Source organism: Pezoporus occidentalis, unplaced genomic scaffold (assembly GCF_034315485.1).
Source record: "Pezoporus occidentalis ecotype Australia unplaced genomic scaffold, CSIRO_AGI_Poc_V1 ctg12, whole genome shotgun sequence".
Lineage (NCBI taxonomy): Eukaryota > Metazoa > Chordata > Aves > Psittaciformes > Psittacidae > Pezoporus > Pezoporus occidentalis.
The window spans coordinates 5,955,071-5,974,215 of NW_026912994.1; the positions used below are offsets into that span (position 1 = coordinate 5,955,071).

General features: G+C 44.3%; 1 protein-coding gene across 14 annotated transcripts in view; it reads right to left on the reverse strand.

Moving 5' to 3' along the window:
- The window catches only part of KALRN (kalirin RhoGEF kinase), a 520,424-nt gene that overhangs the window by 348,232 nt on the left and 153,047 nt on the right, over positions 1 to 19,145 (reverse strand). For all 14 annotated transcript variants that reach the window (XM_062607041.1, XM_062607047.1, XM_062607043.1 and 11 more), the window contains one exon: positions 10,406 to 10,480. In XM_062607041.1, the coding sequence (XP_062463025.1) occupies positions 10,406 to 10,480 (75 nt within the window). The remainder of the gene's footprint in view (positions 1 to 10,405; positions 10,481 to 19,145) is intronic.

The window sequence follows — 19,145 nt, forward strand, 5'->3', positions numbered from 1 at the left end:
AAACATGTCATTATGTTTGTTAATTACAGTTATCAAATGTTAAAACAAACAGCTGATAATTTCTAATTGTTTTTCAAGGTGGGTTTTCATAAGCTTTGCTCTGATTTGGCAAGCAGATGGTCTAGTTATTAGAGCACTGGAAAAAGGAGTCAGAAAAACACATGTTCTTCAGGGCACAGAGTACACATAGAACAAATATTTAGACATATATGTCTTGCATTCCTCCTTCAAAAGTCCTTTGTTGATGGTCTTGCCTATCAGTGGCTTGCTTGCTGGTTCTTCCCATCTCCTTTTATTCTAGTCTGTACAGAAACCATTGCTAAATTCAGCATTTGTTCCCAGAAATCAGATTACATTATTTTATTTGAACTACAGAGCAGTCAGTCTCACCCCTGTGCCTGGCAAAATCTTGGAGCAGATTCTCCTGGAAGGCATGCTAAGGCACATGAAAAACAACAAGGTGCTTGGTGACAGCCAGCATGGCTTCACGAAGGGGAAATCCTGCCTGACCAATTTGGTGGCCTTCTATGATGGGGCTACGAAACTGATGGACAGAGGTAGAGCATTTGATGTCATCTACCTGGACTTGTGCAAAGCATTCCACACTGTCCCACACGACATCCTTGTCTCTAAATTGGAGAGACATCAATTTGATGGATGGACCACTCAGTGGACAAAGAACTGGCTGGGTGGCCACACACAAAGAGTTGTGGTCAATGGCTCAATGTCCAGCTGGAGACCAGTAATGAGTGGTGTCCCTCAGGGATCGGTGTTGGGACCGGTCTTGTTCAACATCTTTGTTGCTGACATGGACAGTGGGATTGAGTGCGCCCTCAGCAAGTTTGCCAATGACACCAAGCTGTGTGGTTCGGTTGATAGGCTGGAAGGAAGGAATGCCATCCAGAGGGACCTTGACACGCTTGTGAGGTGGGCTGATGCCAACCTCATGAAGTTTAACCATGCCAAGTGCAAGGTCCTCCACCTGGGTCGGAGCAATCCCAGGCACAGCTACAGGTTGGGCAAAGAAGAGATTCAGAGCAGCCCTGCGGAGAAGGACTTGGGGGTGTTAGTTGATGAGAGATCGAACATGAGCTGGCTTCAGTGTGGGCTCGCAGCTCACAAAGCCAATGGTATCCTGGGCTGCATCAAAAGGAGTGTGACCAGCAGGTCGAAGGAGGTGATCCTGCCCCTCTACTCTGCTCTTCTGAGACCTCACCTGGAGCATTGTGTGCAGTTCTGGTGTCCTCAACACAAAAAGGACATGGAACTGTTGGAACAAGTCCAGAGAAGGGCCACGAGGATGATCAGGGGACTGGAGCACCTCCCGTATGAAGAGAGGCTGAGAAAGTTGGGGCTGTTCAGCCTGGAGAAGAGAAGGCTGTGTGGAGACCTCATAGCAGCCTTCCAGTATCTGAAGGGGGCCTATAAGGATGCTGGGGAGGGACTCTTCATTAGGGACTGTAGTGATAGGACAAGGGGTAATGGGTTAAAACTTAAACAGGGGAAGTTTAGATTGGATATAAGGAAGAAGTTCTTTACTGTAAGGGTGGTGAGGCACTGGAATGGGTTGCCCAGAGAAGTTCTGAATGCTCCATCCCTGGTGGTGTTCAAGGCCAGGTTGTAGAGAGCCTTGGGTGACATGGTTTAGTGTGAGGTGTCCCTGTCTATGGCAGGGGGGTGGAACTAGATGATCTTAAGGTCTTTTCCAACCCTAACTATTCTATGATTCGACGATTCTATGATTTTCCTTCCACTAATCATATAGGGGGTACTGCAGTGATGGCACAAGGCATTATGACACATACCACATTAAAAGAAAGCATTAAAGAAACCCTCAGGAAACATGCATGGAAGCAGGGAGCAATGACCTTCTGATGACCACTTTTCTGTTCAAGCTTCAAATGAAGAGGAAAGAGATTCCAGCCACAAGATCCCTGTCCTGGCAGGGACAGGGATCTGATGCCTGAACTGGCATCTTAATCCTCCTAGTGGTGGGTGCAAATGATGGCTCCGACTGCCCACAAGTAAATTAAGATGTTGGCCAACCCAGAGTAGTATTAATGTGAGCAAAAAGCTGAAATTCCAGCTTTGTGTAATCCTGTTTAGGACAGGAAATTATGAGTCTCCTTTAAAGCATACTTCTTGTATACAACAACGATTTTATTGAGCTCTGTTTTCAAGCAGCATCTCTCCAGTTCTATCAGCCATTCTACCATGATAGTTACCTGCTTACATATATCTACTTTTAAGGGATTCAAGCCCTCTGCTTCCTGCTGCATGCTATAAGCATAAATTCACAAGGACTAACCACAGACACAGGCAAATATCCACACATGTAAAGGCCCTCAAATACCTTGCCTAAGGTCCTGCAACACATCAGCAGTGGAGACAGGAGTAGTAGTGTCTCTGGCCTCCATTCAGATTGTCTACTGCAGTTCAAATGAATATGCTGCTTCACCTGACCCCAGCAGATCATAAGCTGATCAATCTTGATGTTGCAGACTGTGCTGAGACCGTGAGTTTCCAGAGGAACTGAAATACTTCTCAAAAGGTATTTCAGTCCAAAATACAGTGAAAAAATTAATGATAATGAGGAGAACTAGGAGACAGAATGAGCTCAGATGACGTCAGGCGCCTCAATAAATTGATGAACAATATGCTCTGGATTTCTAAATCTAATTGACAGACTTCCTAGGAAAGCAAAGTATCAAGGAATTGGTACCCAGAGTCTTAAAATTATCTTCCTTTCTCTTCCATAGCTGAAGTGTGAGAGTCTGCTGGCTACCAGACCTCTTGTGAACAGACCTCTATACTAAAAATCCTCCAGCTTCAAGAGGGAATAATATGTTGCAAGGGTCATATATAGGACTATCTGTGTGTCCACCTTCAAATTCAACTGGTTCCAAAGCAGGTGATTCCAGTGCAACAGTGATGGAAATTTAAGCTCCCACAAGTCCACCTGCAAATTACAGAGTTGCAATGTGGGCACCAGGGTCTGATCCCCCAGTGTGTAGCTCTTTGCAGCATCCCATAGTCAACTGCTTGAGTCAAATCTAAATGGCCAATATTTGCAGGGTTACACTTATGGTTAATGACTCCATAACCAAGGCTGTATGCTATCATCAGAAGATCCCTTGGCAGAGCAAATCAGAGGCTGCAGAGGGGATGCTCAACGCAGTTACTAAGGATCCCATTTCCCACCAGGTAGATTTGTTCTGCAATCACCCAGAGCCACTGCATGGATTTGAAGAGACAACTTGTTGTGGCTTGCAATACAACTTCATGGATTTATGTAAGTATTTTGGGGTACTTCTTTAATTTTAAATGTTTACTTGCCGCTGCCCCAGCAAAGCAAAACCAAGGACAAGGGAAACTCATTAAAATGAAGGGAGAGCTTACTTGTGTGGAAAGCAAGACTTCCAGACAAGAGTCCACATTTGCCTGTTTCTTCCTCTGGAAGAAGCCGGTTTGCTGTGAAATACCAAGGAAGCACCAATACCCCCCTCTCTTTAACGCTGACCCTTATGCACACCTATGCAAACCCTGCTGGCTTAGATTTGATCTCACCTCCTCCATTGCAGAAGTATGGGAATAGCTGTATATATTTATAAAACACTAGACAGAACAAAATAAACCCCAAATCTTCTAAAGCAAAACACCCCACTGCAAGCCTTTTTGCTCCTTGTCATGGTTTAACCCAAGGTGGCAACTAAGTACCATGCAGCACTTGCTCACTCTGCAACCAGGACACCTCTGGTGAAGGGAAGGGATCAAAACAGCACGTGGAGATGCCAGTCACGCTGCTGATGGCAGCACTGACAAGCATTCCAAACTCATACCACTGGGCATAATGTTAGAAGCTGTACAGAAGAAGGAGAAACAAAGAGAGGCCATATTCATCCTGATCGTATATTATTTGTCTTCCTCATTTGGGATAAACACAGAGAAAATGGCAACATCAGAGTTTCTGATGTTCATCAGCCAAGTGAAATATGTGATAAACCGACTTAATATTTCTTTTAATATTTCTTAATATTTCTTTTAATATTTCTAAACTGACTTAATATGGCTGTTCAGGTTTGCCACATTCCCAGCAGGTAAGTCAAGTAGACTTACAGATGAGCTAAGTAGAGCTTGACAGCTACAGCCAAGTAGAAGATAGTGAGGCACTGGAACAGGTTGCCCAAGTAAGTGGCAAACGCGCCATCCCTGGCAGCATTTAAGGCCAGACTGGACAGAGCCTTGGACCACATGGTGTAGTGTGAGGCATCCCTTCCCATGGCAGGGGGGTTGGAAACCAGATGATCTAAAGGTCCTTTCCAACTCAAGCCATTCTATGATTCTATGATCTTTCAAACTAATGAAAGTTCAGAGAAGAGTTCAAGCTATTGGACTTACATAATTGCTATTAGGAAGTCTTTTCCCCCTCTGGTTTTAAGAATAAATTCAGCTGACTGAAAACACTCACAGATGAAAATGTCTCTGAAATTGCACATTCCATCAAAGTATTTCCATTTCAAATAGCCTATACTTCCCCCCCCCCAAAAAAGAAAGGATTAAAAGACCCCAACCATTGCTTATACAGAGGATGTCCAGCTGTGAATTTCTGTGCTTCTTGTCACTTAAAATTCATTCCTTAGGAAAAAAAAAAAACATAAGCCAAAGAACCAAAGTGCTTTCACAGAAATGAAGAAGCTTTCAGAGGTGATGAGATTCATTACTGGGACAAAAGAGCTCCCCTTACTGCACAATGACCAAAATGGTTGATTTTATCAGATTAATTATCTCAGATGCTACCATCACCTACCTGGGTCCTTGTCTTCATTTATAAGCTCCCAGCCTTGATTTCTATATACGGACAACTTTCTACTGTCTGCATAAATGAAGACAAGACTTGCTGAGATACATATGGATCTCACTGTGTCTTTAAGGAGGAGAAAACCCTGTCAGCTGGAACAGGACAGGATGTATGCAGACCTTCTTGCTTCACAGGCACAGTTCCTTCCTCTTATTGTTATCTTGGAAGTCCCTATCATTAATTGAGAAGCTATACCTATGTGACAGGATGTAGGGACCCATCAACCAGGAGGTGGTCAGAGTGCAGTGTGTTTGGACGAAACACAACGACCTGTGATCCCACAAGTTTTGTGGAGTTTTTTTGGACAGAAATTTTGATTGGGTTGATTATTTTCCCCAGTTTTGTTAGGCACTAGAACCATTCTGCCCTTCTACAACGCAGCACAGGTTGCATTACTACTCACACACACTGATTAAGGAAGTACATAAAGGAGAAATCTCCCTGCTCTAAGGAGATATTGGTGGATTTTGGCAAGCTGCTGTGTCCAAGTGCCAGGACAGTAAGTGCTGGCAGTGACTAGACATTCTCCACTGAAATTGTTTAATTTAGTCCATGGCTACAGTAGAACATATGGAAAGAAATACAGCAACTGATTGTGCACATTACAGTAAATTAAATCAGAAATCCCAGGAAACATTTTGATTTCTGCTTTAACTTTAGAGTCCCAGTGAGGATATCTAAACACCCCCATAGGTAAAGGCTCTTCACTGGCCTCAAAAATAGAACACCCTAGTAAAACAAAATGAAAAAAAAAACAATTAGGAAAAAAAAAAAAAGAAAGAAAAAACAAACCCACCCGGCCCAGATGCCATCAAAAGACCTGGAAACGTCACAGTCTAAACTTCCTAATTTTCTTCTTCAAAGAAAAAACTGAATCAATGCAGCAGCAAATTTTAGATGAAAGCATGATGGCTCAAAAGCACTAGGAAAATTCAATAGTCAAGCAATGCTGTGTTTTTTCTAATAGCCTATTTCCTCTTTTCGGAATTTCCATTGATTTCAAACTACATCAGGGAATAGTATAAAATGAAAGACATTTTTCTGTAACAAAATACAGAAGAATTGTTGATGCTTCATTTCAAATTTTCATTCCAGAGGAAAGAGAGAATGGAAACTTTTAATTTAAATCAAAACTTTTTGTGCAAATACAAAATGTTTACATCATTCAAAAATTAAGTATTTTCATTATTTCTATTCCCAACTCAATACAAATTCCAGTGTCTACAAATCAGTGTTTAAGACTCCCTGTAACCTGGATCTGAACTCTTCCAGTGCCCAGAGGGTCCTGGGGTTTCATTTCAACCCCTTCACTGAAGAGTGAAGTGCATCCATCACTAAAAATATATAAAAAATGCCCCTGCACATGTGGTCCCATGTACCTGTGGCAGTAAGTGACCTGTGACCTTTGGGAAGGTCATTGTCTCCCCCTCTGAGCATTCATCTTTGATTCACCCTGCTGTCCTAAATGCAATGAAATCTAATTGCAAAGTTGTCCTTTCTTCTGATCTACTTACACTGAAATACCTCCTCTAAAAGACCTTTCAGGAAATGTCTGTTTTTCCCTTCAGGTTCTCAACCAGGCTCAGATGTCGCTGTGACCCAGCTCACAAGGCTGCTCCTGAGACATAGGAGGTTGGGGATGGTGGGCTTTTGAAGGGTGGAGATGGCCAGACTGTTACCACATCCACTTCTCTGCCCCATGTCTTTTTTTTTGGCTGAAGTCCACAGAAAAAACTCCCACTTTGCTGAATGTGTGTTGGGAGCTCTCCTGCTGCAGCAGCTCACTGGCTTATTATCCTTAACCTTTTGCTGTAGATTCCTCCATGCTCAACCACTCTCTTAAAAACCAGGCCAGCCTCCTGCTTTGTACTCCTGCCTCGGCAGACAGCAGACACGACCTGAGTGACAGGCAGAAGCGCAGGAGCCCATGTGCAGCTGCTCGTCTGACCCCACCAGGGACTGGGAAGGATCCTGGGAAACTCTTCTGGGTGGGATGCGGGGAAAGCAGAAATGCTTTCAGTGAGACCCACTGCATTAGTCAACTAACAAGCTTTTCATAGCCTAACTGAATGAAAATGTCCATGCATGGGAAGGGACCAAGGGACCATCCTCTCTCTCTCCTGAGAGTCTCATATACTTTCTCCCATATTACACAGATCAGTAGGAAATCTTTATAAAAATAATCAAGCAGCTGAACAGCATCCCAAGTTAAACCACTCTTCTAAAACAGCATCTGTATTTCCTAGGAAAGACTATAAGCCAGCTTCCAAAATATTTCATCACCTCTCACTGAAAAAAACTCCACCTAAAATAATCTACAACCTGTTTTATTTTCTCTATTCTGCACTCATCTCCTTCTCAGAATATAAAAAAATCAGTCTCTGGCCTGTAGCTCACACCTAATGGTTCCCAAAGCCATTCCATTGCTGGAAGCAACACAGTGAACCACCCAGGCAAAGCCAAGATTTTATTAGGATTTAGGCAACAAGCAGGTGGCCAAAACCTCCCCCCTGCCAACTCCCTGCTTAATCTGACTCCACCAGGTCAGCAATGGAAGCATATCATGGCGATGGCCAGGATGCACCGCGCACACAACTGCTCAGGCCATCTCTCTGCCTATGAGTGCTGGAATGGGATTTTCAGGTGCTGTTTAAGACACACATACGCATGAACTTTGCTCGGGTTCAGTCTAGCTTGTACATGACATCACTGGAAGAAATCAAGAACCAGTTCCAGGAAAAAATCTCAACATTATCCATTCCTCAACTCCCCTGCAGCGCAGCGATGAGGATGCAGAGCCCTGCGCCTGCTGCTCGCTTGCCAGCTGAGCCAGCCAAGGGGAAGCACCAGGCACAGAGCCCCAGACGGTATTTAGGCTGGATGAATCCATGCCCAGCTAGTTAGAGCTGTATTTCAACTCTGAAATTAAGTGCACTTCTGAAAGCTTGAGTGCTCCTCTGAGATCACACAGCTCTGCAGGCAGGTCCTGTTGTGCCTGCTCTGGAGCAGGCAGCAGTGTCACTTCCCTGCCTGTTCTGCCCTGCTCTTCCACAGGGTCCAGGTGTGGAGCATCCACAACACTGAAACACAACACACGGTATAGTATAGTCCCTGCTTGAAGAAGCTTGTTTGTTCTCTGCAGCCTTCCTCTTGAATCACGGACTAAAAATCAAGCTGGTGAGCCACAACAGATGAGAAAAGAAACAAACTCTACAACAGAGATGTTCAGCTGAGATTTTGTGCATGCTGATAAATTCTGCTGGTGTGTGGAGAACCCCCCTTGACAACATTACTGTGCTGTTATTGTTAAAATTAACTGTAGTATTAAACTCTGAAGAGGACTCAATAAAACTCTCCCTTTCTTCAAGAGCCCAATTACAAACACAATGTGGTCCCACAGCCTGTGCTAGCTACAGAACAGGGGTTTTTCATCTTGCAAAGTCCAGCTATTTGATTTTTCTATTTTGGCAAAAAATTTTGTCTTCTGGGCTCAAAGCATACTCTAGGAAGTTATTCAATTTTAATTAAAAAGAAGCTAGCCATCAGCTGAAGTGCTCAAATCCCTTTCTTAGTCTGCTTTACTACATGCCAGGGGAAGACTGAGCAGTACGTAAAACTCTGGGCTGGAGGGTGATGCTGGGGCTATTGCAGTAAGACACTAGCAGCTCAGAGCATTTTATCTGCAAAGGCTCCTGACAATTGCTGCCCATAGGTGTTGCAACAGTGGAGAGCAGGTGTAAATTCTAGGATCTCTAGCTAGCTAGCTATGTCAATAACAGGAACATTTGAGCAGCTACAAGGCTGGAGGCTGGTGAGTCTACATGGAGCGAGCTGTCCCTTGTTCATGGTGTGAAACCCCAGGGGATCACGTTGGTGTTTCCTGTTTAATGCCACCTACCCCCCCCACACCACCACCACCAACACCACCCTGGCCCCCTGCTGCAAGACAAGCTTGGCCCAGGACAGCATCTAATGAGCTGATGATTTGGTGTGAGACTCTCTGGCTCAGAGCTGAATGCAGGCACCATCAGTGGAAGGGGCTATGTAAACGATCCAGACAGGTTGTCATTATTAAATATTCCATGAACTACCAAATGATCCTGCAGTCATTTCCACGGGAAGAGACAGCAAGAGCCAAGAACCAAATTTCAGCAGAGTCTCTGTGTTGCAAACTGCTCTGCAGGTACACTGTATTTTTATGAATACATTCCCATCTTTGGAGCAGTGAAAGCCAAAAACTATGTAAAACATTTCAGGGCATTCAGAATGAAAAATCAGTGTGAGATAAAGTAGGCCTGCATGCAAGTACAGTTGGGATAGTCTTGGGTTTTCACATTAGGCTTTTGGTCTCTTACAAACTTCCCTCAAAGTCCTGGATCGTCACATCATGAGTCAGAAAGTATAGGGTTTATTAGAGCCACAAATAGTTTGCTCAAGTCACTGCAGGACTCGTGATCCCTGGACCATTTAACTGTTGCTACATGGGAAGACATCACACACCAATCAGTAGTGAAGGCAAAAGCTTTTCCTGCCTGGCAAGACATCTCCATGGCTCAGGAGGGTGACAAGCATCATCCTCACAAGCCTGGCTCCAGCAGCTGGGAGGAAGAGTCCAAGCACCTAACAGCCTCACTGCTACTCCCCTATGCAGTCAGCATTACTGAGAAGATGAAGGAAACAAAAGCAGACTGCAAACAAGAAGGGCAGCTATTACTGATTCAGATTTTCTCTTTACAACAGAGAAGATCACCGAAAGCAGCCTTAATGGTCTGCAATCATCAGAAACACTGGCCCTGTGTGTCTGTGGTTTTATAATACCCCAGTTTTATGCTGCCCTGGTTTGATAATACCCTGGTTTTATGCTGTCAATTTGAGTGACTTCACTGAAGATTAGGATCGGTTCAGACTTTCTCTTCCCCCTCTCCCTGACAAGTTGTAATTCACACCAGAAACAATATCATCCAAACCATTCTCAAAGACATTTCCATATCGTCTAGTCCTCATCCACCCCCAGGTCCTTGAGATTTGTCTCCTAAATGAAGGCTGTAAATCTTTGTATGGGATGGCAGGAGACCTTTGAGCATCTGAGTTATTATGCAAATGCAACTGAATGGTACTTTTAACTGCAAGTTGATTGGGATTGCAACTGAAACACCAGGGTTTTACAGGTCTGAGCACTTCCTACAAACAGGAATTATTGATATTCACTGGCCTTGAACCCAAAGCAGCATCCCTGAACCGTTCTGAAAGCTGAGGCAGCATAGGTCTGGGCGGGAGCTAAGAAGCTGCATTTCATCCCACTCATGCTGCCCATTTACCTGTTTCTCAGAATCTGAAGAAAATCAACATGGGCTAGTTTCCAACACTGTCAGTCTTAGTGGATAGCCCTGTTCCCCATACAGCCCTTTTCTTAGCAGAACAGCTAATTTAAGTATATCAAGTCCAAACACAAAACTGTTCCCTTGTGACTCTGAAGCACCGTAAAAAACAGGACATGGCAGATGGTGCTCATGTTAGGCTGCAGGGATCCAGCAAAGATGTGCTCACCTGACACAAAGGCCACTTTCTCCTTCAGTATAGGAAGAACATCGGCAGCTTTTAAACCATCATTTCGAAAAGAGCCTATAAAAAAAGAAAACAGGAAAGCTACATTAGTTGAGAGCATATCCTTGTTCCCAGCTTCATGGACACTCCATGTTTCTCAAAATCAGGTGGAGGAAGTCTATAAATCACATAAAAGCACCAAGAAACAGACTCCAATATCCGATTCACAAGTAGCATAAATATTGATGTTTGTAGAAAGAAAATACAGAGAATCAGCTCATCACTTTATCTCTCAGAACTTCTGAAAGGTTAACACATTTCCCACCAAGTAAGCAGGTTTAGCCCCACTGCCTGTTTCACAGACCATACTACCAAGCCTGGGAGATGCCCAGCCTGCAGACTCAGCCAAGAGCCTTCTCCCTTCACAGTTTTGAACACAGTCCAGGCAAAATTACAGGGAATGTTACAGCACATGCATACCCATTTAGCATCAGCCCCCTTGAGGCAGATTTGCACAGGAGCTGGCTTAACAAAAGCTTTTCCCCTTCCTCTCCTCTTTACATAGTACAGCTGGAAATGGAAGGTCTCAAGGTGGGGACCACACTCAAAGGAAGGACACGCTTACAAGCCAGTCAAAGTCTCCTCTGGGTAAGGGGTGTTTTGAAGCCACAGCACACCCTTATGTAATACATGCTGTTTGATTACATGTTAAATATACCTGCACAGGCCATCTGCCTTCCCTGCAGTGCCACATTATTTCATGTTTCCTGAAAGTTCACCAAAGAAATCCCAGACTTTTACTCTTCTAGAAGCCTTAGGAAAAGAACTGCCAGTGTTCTCAGCCACAGCCACCAGCAGCATCTTTCTGCTTTGCAAAAGACCAGCAGTAATGGATCGCTCCTCAACAAGCCAGACACTGCTATTCCATCAGCACTATTACAAAACAAAAGGTGGATTTGAAGAACATACTTGAATTGCCTGAAAAATAACTCATCCATCACTGGGTAGTGAATACTCATCATGACAAGTGATCTTCAATATGGCCTTAAATCTATTCCAGCTTATCAAAGAGTTGAACATATTTGAAACCCCGTGTTTTCACTTTCTACCTTTCACAGGAAGGCAGTAACCACCATTCTTCAGGGATGGTACCAGGGCAAGAGAGTCTGCTCACTAAGCAGCTTTCTTGACTGGCTAGAAATATGGCAATGTTGTTCTGGCCACCATGTCTTTCTTGCTGAACACAGCAGATGACACATGAACATCTGGGTCTGAAAACGGGAATGGAAATAAAAGCCCTCCCTATATATTGTCATATATTTCTTGCCTCATGCAGCCTGTAAGGGTACAGTGATTTGATCGCTGGAGAACTTTTCACAAAGGCACGTAGTAATAGGACAAGGGAGAATGGCTTTATACTGAAAAAGGGTAGATTTAGATAGACATTAGGAAGGAATTCTTTACTATTAGGGTTGTGAGATTCTGGAACAGTTTGCTCAGAGAAGCTTGGATGTCCCATCCCTGGAATTGCTCAAGCCAGGCTGGACAGGGCTTTGAGCAATCTGGTCTAGTGGAAGGTGTCCCTGCCTATGGCAGGGGGGTTGGAACTTTAAAGTCCCTTCCACTCCAAACCATTCTATGATTCTATGATGCATGCACACATATGAAGCAGATGGGATGAAGACCATAACAGCCATTTTCACCTGCATCTGAGCCTGTGTCACCTCTGTAACACTCAGCTCCAGAAGATGAGCAAACTCATCAACTAAGTCTACACTCACTAAAATCAGCATAGAAAGGAGTGATGTAATTCAGTTTAAAGCCAAGACCAATGTCACTACAATTTAAACAGGCATTGCAGCACAGTCCTGAGAGATCCCTAAAGAGTGCTTTGTGTCAGTAAAGTGTTTGAGGACCAGGGAAACTAGTCCTGGTTGCTGAACTCCTTCTGCATTAAAGTAACCAGGACTTCTGGCACTCTGTATTAAATATACGAGACTTTGCTATTAACCTATCCTCTTAACAAGAATAATGTCTCAGATCCCAGGCTCTGGCTAGCTTTCACATCAAATGGAGGAACCATTCAGCCACAGGGAACGTTTGGAATTTAAGAAGCTTTGTATATAAGCATCTCATCCGACCATGAAGCAAACAAGAACAGCCAGCATGCTAGACACATCACAATGGCTCCAAGACACTGAAGAGGAGCACTGGGCCAAATTTCTCCAGCTGCAAGATTGGCAGTGTCAGTCCAAGCTGAGTTTTGGCCAATATTTGTTAAATTTGTCAGGGAAACAGCAAAGTCAATTCTTAGGCACTTAACTATGCAGCAGACATTGTACAACTGAAGTCTAGTCAACAAAACCAAAAAAAATTAGTGGTTTTGGTATACGTATATGCAAACCACACAGTAAGGACTTCTTAGCAAGAAGCACTATACTGAGGGCTGAAAGACAATTTCAGATGCTCCCCCACAAGGAAGAACTGCATCAGGTAATATGCATGGAGACCAGGAGAAAAATGTATGACTTTTAAAGAGGGTCACCTCCTGAGCTGCAGCAGGACAGGATGCAGGCAAAGGGCTTGACAGGAAAGGCAAGGGAAGATACAAATGGGGACAGTGCTGCCAGCAGATTTTTTTGCCTTCCTCAGTGTCCTCCAGGACAGGCCAGACACACTGCAAACTGATGAACAAATCAGAAAGCTGTGAGGCCATCCTAGGGCCAGGAAATCAACAAAAATTGATGAGATGCAAAATGTCCCTCAGGATGAGGGAGGAAACTCCTGAAGGTAGGTCAGTGCTTAAAGCAACGCCCCTGCCGTGGGTGATGTATGTGCTCATGCAAGTAGCAGCTTATGACCCAGAGCTGAGGCCATGACCACTGCTTTCAGAGGTCACTCCAGCTTCTGATAAAATCTTCAAGCTAGCAGCTACATCTCAGAGCATGCTCTCAGGTTTTCCAGCAAAGGCTCAGGGAAGGGATGCCTAAATGGAAAAGCAATGGCTTTAATGAGGGCTCCAAAAGCAACATCAAATCTGTCTCCAGGAGGGCCCAGAGCAGCAATGATGCATTTCCCAGTTCATAAGTTGTTATAAGCATACCGCAATAATACTCATTTTCATCCTATTCCCCAGCTGTTTCTAATACATTTGTTTCGCTTGTTTGTGTGCTGGACCCAAAACCATGTCTGCATAGCACCATGTAATTTTTGCTGCAGAGCCCTGGGTATACAACCACCTAGCCAGTTTGCTACTAGATGATGACAAAGGCTGTGCTTTGTATTCTGCCCTACACCTCTCTCTTACTCCTGTAAGACACAAGCCCTTCTGCAGCAGGAGTACACAGAAAAGGTGGATGAAGGAAGGGTGGAATGGACACTGAGCCATGCTGCGCACTGTCCATGCACTTGATTTCTGCCTCACCATCATCATAAGCATGGGACTACCCAACAGTGCCCCTCTTGCCCTTCTACCTGCAAGTCTCACCACGGTCTTCAAAGAAGCTTGAGCATTGTAATTGCTGACATGGTTCCATGTCTCAGTTACCCTGCAGCCCCTCACACCTCTATCATGCCTTGGCTTAATGTGCTATCCACCTACCAGGATGCTATGACTATCCACAAACTTATTACTCCAGTGACACAAGAAAAATACACCATGCCTGCTGGAGCAGTTGACAGAATAACATACTCCTGTTAACTCGGAAGCACTGAAATATTAAAACAGTGGATCTTCAGCATGGCTGAGTCACGTTTCAGGGCAGAGCAGTGTCACACATGCACAGCCTGTCTCCCAGCAGGGATTCCCTGCATGGCAAAAACAACTCACAGTTTTAGGTGAGATGCTATAATGAGAAGCCAGCTGGGTGAAAAGGGAAGCTTAAGACATGTGTCCATGTTGAATGCAGCAAACCTGGAGCTGAGAAAATTCCTTTTTCCCCACACAAATGTCCCAGGTAGCCTAGGGAGCTAACTGCTGCTGATGTGGAGGTCAGCAGCTCAAGGGGCTTCCCAAGCAGGTTACAGACCTGTGAACAGCAAACAGCTCCAGGGAACTTTAAAGATTAATAAAATAAGCAAGAGTTTTGGAAAGAATATCAGCCTACAGAGTTTGAACTGAAAGCCAAACTCTAACTCTTGGAGTGAAACAGAAATTATCCCTGGAGAGAGTCCTGTGGGCTTTAGGATTTCTTTCACTAAGCAGGGAGCAGGGCCTCTGTCGGAGACACTGTCTTAGGCTACATGAACCAATGGTCTCCTCCAGAGTGGCTTTTCCTAGAAAAGCTTCAGCTCTAATATGAAAAATGCAGCTCTTGGCTTCGAATAAAGATCAGCTGCTGGAAATATGGAAATACTTTCTATACTTAAAAAAGTATGCGTAGGCAAGAAGAAGGCCTCCTGTCAGAGCACCGCATGGGGCTTAATCACTTGGCTCTTGATGCCTTCAGCAGGATTTGTTCATCCCAAGTCCCATGCAATGTTTCAGGAAAGGCAGCCCACATTCTCTCAGCTCTCAGAACAGCTTTGACTATTTAAAAATGTCAGCATGAAGTTTCTTTAACCAAGCAAAACTGAACACCTTGGGCTAAACCCACACCTCAAGGAACTGTGCTGGAGTCCAGGAGGCAATAGTAGCATTAATCCGGTCCATATTCTTTCTTCCTCCCTCAGTAAAGGTCTCTCTTGTACTCCTCTGCCTCCCCAGTTTTTGGAGCAGTTATCTTCTAGGTTTATCATCGCCTTCTTGGCTTCCTACCTCTTCTTTTTCCTCCCAAATTCTCAATGGATTTTGTGTTTGCAGTGAAAGCCAAGTGCATTTTGGCTTTCTACAAAATACAAACAGAAGGGACATCTGATGTGAGCAGAGAAAGGCAGAACAAAGGAAACTTTATTATTCCCATTGTAGCCTTTGCAAACTGAGTCACAGAAAGATTGACTTGTCCAGTGTCAGACAGAAAGTTTGCGCAGAGCTGGACCCTCATTTCCCCAATGCTTCTCACATACAACCATCCCTTTGTCTTCTGGCAGAATATAATCCTCTGTTTTCTTCTCTTTTCACTTTTTGCTTCCTCCGCCTGCCCTTCTCTCCCCATTATTCTTTCTTTGTGCATTTCTGCCTCAAATATTTACCTTGTGTGTGCGCTAAACCCTCTTTAACCCCTTCCTCCCTCTCCTGCACACTACTGTCTGTCCCTGCAGGGCTGTGAGATTTCCTAGACAGATTTCTCTGATTTTCTACAAGCAATGGAGAGGGGCTTAGCCAGGGGCTGCCGGGGCCTTTGCTGCTGGGATTTTGCTGGCTGAGGCTCATTGATTCAGAGGCAGAGAGGCCACAGCATGGCATGAGCATTTGGTAGAACAGAAGTAACATGTGTTCCGGACTAGCATTTTAGCACCATCTGGCAGAGATAAATGGGGCTGGACACTCTGCATCTGCCGATCGCTCCTCTGTGGACAACAGCGTGATCCCTGATACAAAGAAAGAAGACTTTAATGCCCTGAGCCTCCCAGGAGCCTGTAAGGCTCTCCTGTCACACTTCCCCGCTGCAGGCAACAGAAGAGCCAGTTTTGACTTCGCAGACGATAGAAGGATTGCATTGAACTGAATCTAAAGGCAGCCCCTGCCAGAAAAAAAATAGAAAATTAATCTGTAAGTTTCATTACCAGCTATTACTGAAGATTAACCCAGAGCTATATGCTTAACTAACAAAGGTTATTATTCTTCTTAATGTGAATTACAGACCCATGCCATGGCTTCAAAAGTTGCAAGAATCATGGACACTGAATAGATGGTCTGCACAGCACCACATGCCTAGCACTTTATCCCAGCTGAAACAAAAGTTATATTCATTACATTGCTGCATTTATTCTACAATGAAAAGATGAATGTTGTTGTATTATATGTGTAATATTATATGTGTACTACTTGGGGTCAGCCCAGGACTAATATTTTCTCTGTGTTTCCTTATTCTGTCCTTCCTTTTATTCATTATACACCACTACTACTTGCTGCAACATCTTTCTGGCCACAGCTATTGGGTGGCAATACTACAGGCTACCTCCACTTCCAAGTTTTGCCAGTGCTTGTCAGAGGTCCAACTGCTTTTCAACTGCCTTTTACATGGACAGGTTGGTCCCTCTGATTTCCCACTGCTTGAATCCCTGCACAGCCCACTTCCCTCCCCTGCCTGTAATACAGAAAGGCAGGGCTGGGTTTTGGGGGAGCTTGCTAATTGATGAGATTGTTATTCCTTCCACGAGGTACTTGGCAGCATCGAGCCTCCCAGCACAGCCTTTGAATGTCCACACATTTAAACAGTAGCCTCAGCATGTAAGCATGCCAAAAAAATAGGAAAGGCTTCAAGAAAGATACAGCCGCTTGCAGCAAGCATGAGACTTCATTAGCCGCTGTGCACACGTGGCCTCAAATAAGCTGTGTTCAGCACCTGAAGCCTAAAACACTGCATCCTGTGCATCCTACCTAAGCCAGCAGCCAGGCTTTGCCTTTTGATACATGCCATAAAACCATTCAAAGGGTCAGAAGGATACCGAATTAATGCACAATCTGCGGCAAAGGCTCTGCCTCATCTCTATCCACAGGGAATTTTATTTGTTCCATTTTAAACATACACTAATAGAGATGCTAAGAGAATGCAACAACTGTGAGTCAATCTTTTATGCATTTGCTTTCTATTTCCATCAGGACTTTGGAATCAGGCTGAGATCTTTCAGTTCTTACCCTTAGAAAAATAATTAGACATTATAGGTAGCCCTGTGGATAGAACATCTGATTGCCAGTCAAAAGACTTGGCTCTATTTGTGGTTCAGCTCCTAAATTGCCTTGTGATCCCGAACAAGCTGTTTTAACTGTGCTAGATCTTGGTTTTCTTCTCTAGAGAATGAAAATAATGACTGTCCACATTAGTAAAGCACAGTCAGCTCCACAGACCTCAAAAGCACCTTACGTACATGAATTAATTTTGTCTCAAAAAGCCTTTCTGAGGCAGGGAACTGTTGCAGTGTGCTTTTATAGATAGCCAAAAATGAGGCAGCGACAGTAGGAAAGACTTGCTCTGGTGATCACAGAATTTTTGGGGAAGGAAAGGGAGATGGTAAAAGAATTGGAAAAAATTAGGTCATCTGAGACAAAATCTGGTGGTTTATTTCTTAAGTGTGCAAGGCACGGATGTGCTGCCCCAGAGGGAGGTGAGTGTATTCAGCACCTTGAGCTTTTAGTCATTAAGTGTCTTGTAGATTGCACTACACATCAGTGACAGTCCAGATGCAACAGTCTTTTATGGTGTTAATGAAGAGCTACAGGCCGCTTTCTAAGTACGGCCATGGTTTCTACCCAAGCCCAGCGTGCAAGAATATTTTCTATTAATTTCAGTCCCCTCCTAATTACAATTGGACTCCTTATGGAAACATTCCTCAGAAGCTTGTAATCCTGTAAAATGTTTAGACCTGTTAATGGGTTCCTGTAAGAAGGATGCAAGTCTTCTGTCAGATTCCAGAGGTTGGGTACCCAGGGTCTTCATCCTTTATTAAATTCTGTAGGTTAGAATAATTTCCTTTAACTGGCAATGGTTTAGTCAATAGGCTTTTTCCACAGAGCTGCACCAGGGCACCTGCCTGCATCTGTCACATATCAGTGATGTGCTTAGGGTTTCCCATGTGTCTCTCAAAAAGCCTCCCTCCTGGACCCTGGAGGTCCCCAGCCGCCAGTAACTTCTCCAGGACAAAGAAATAAAATAAAATATCTAAGTATGTACAACATTCAGGAGGCACTTTGCTGAAACGCCAGCCTTACAAAGGAACCATATGCCAGTGCCTCAAGTGTGCTTTGCAAACATCTGCCTCTCAGGGGGATTTCATGCCAGACAGTAAGAAAGCAACTTTAATTAGAGGCCCATTGAGATCCTTGTCCCAAGGCCTGTGACTTCCCTAAAAGAAAAAAAAAAAATCCCAAACAAAGCAATACCATTTCCCCCGTGTTTAAAAAACAATCCATACGTTTTCGCTTTAATGCAGAGTTCTCTTTTTCATTTTTGACAGGGTTCAACATGCCTCAGCCAAGCAGACACACAGGCTGACAAAGTGCCCACTGCCTTCAGAAAAATCCCTGCACAGGAAGGATGGTTGTGTCTAGTGTGAGTGTCAGAGTGGGTTTTAAATTAGTAATTTTTGATTGGGGTTCATCCAATATTCAGAAACTACAGCCTCACTATTAATTAGGCTTATATTTCCATATCTCACCTCCCCTCAAAACCCCTCTGATCAGATTCATTTCTTCCTTTGCTCATCCCCTTTGGTCCCTCTTTCTGCTAGGACTTGTGATTTCAGCTTGCAACTACTGCGTCATCCTGTGAAGCTAATTTAAAAAATTCAACAAAGTGAAACCCCAAACCTGCAACTCAAAGGGGGTTTTCCCTTCCTAAGCACAAATTCTCCACTTAGGGATAAAGCAAGGTCCATGTCCTAAACTCTTGAAACGGGGCCCGCAAGTAGAAACCAGCCCTGCAGAGGGGTACGAAGTCCTGCTGAGATCACAGAGGCAGTGCCCACCGCTGAGGATGATGACACAGTTCATCCAAATGAGGTGGCCGCAGGTCTCTAAGTGATGCACCTTCAGACAAAACTAGCAACACCAAGGTAGCAAGAATGGCAGAAGAAAGCATGCCAGTTAACATCAGGTGCAGCACAGCCCTGCAGGGGTGCAGGAAAGGTTCATGGCCTACACTGG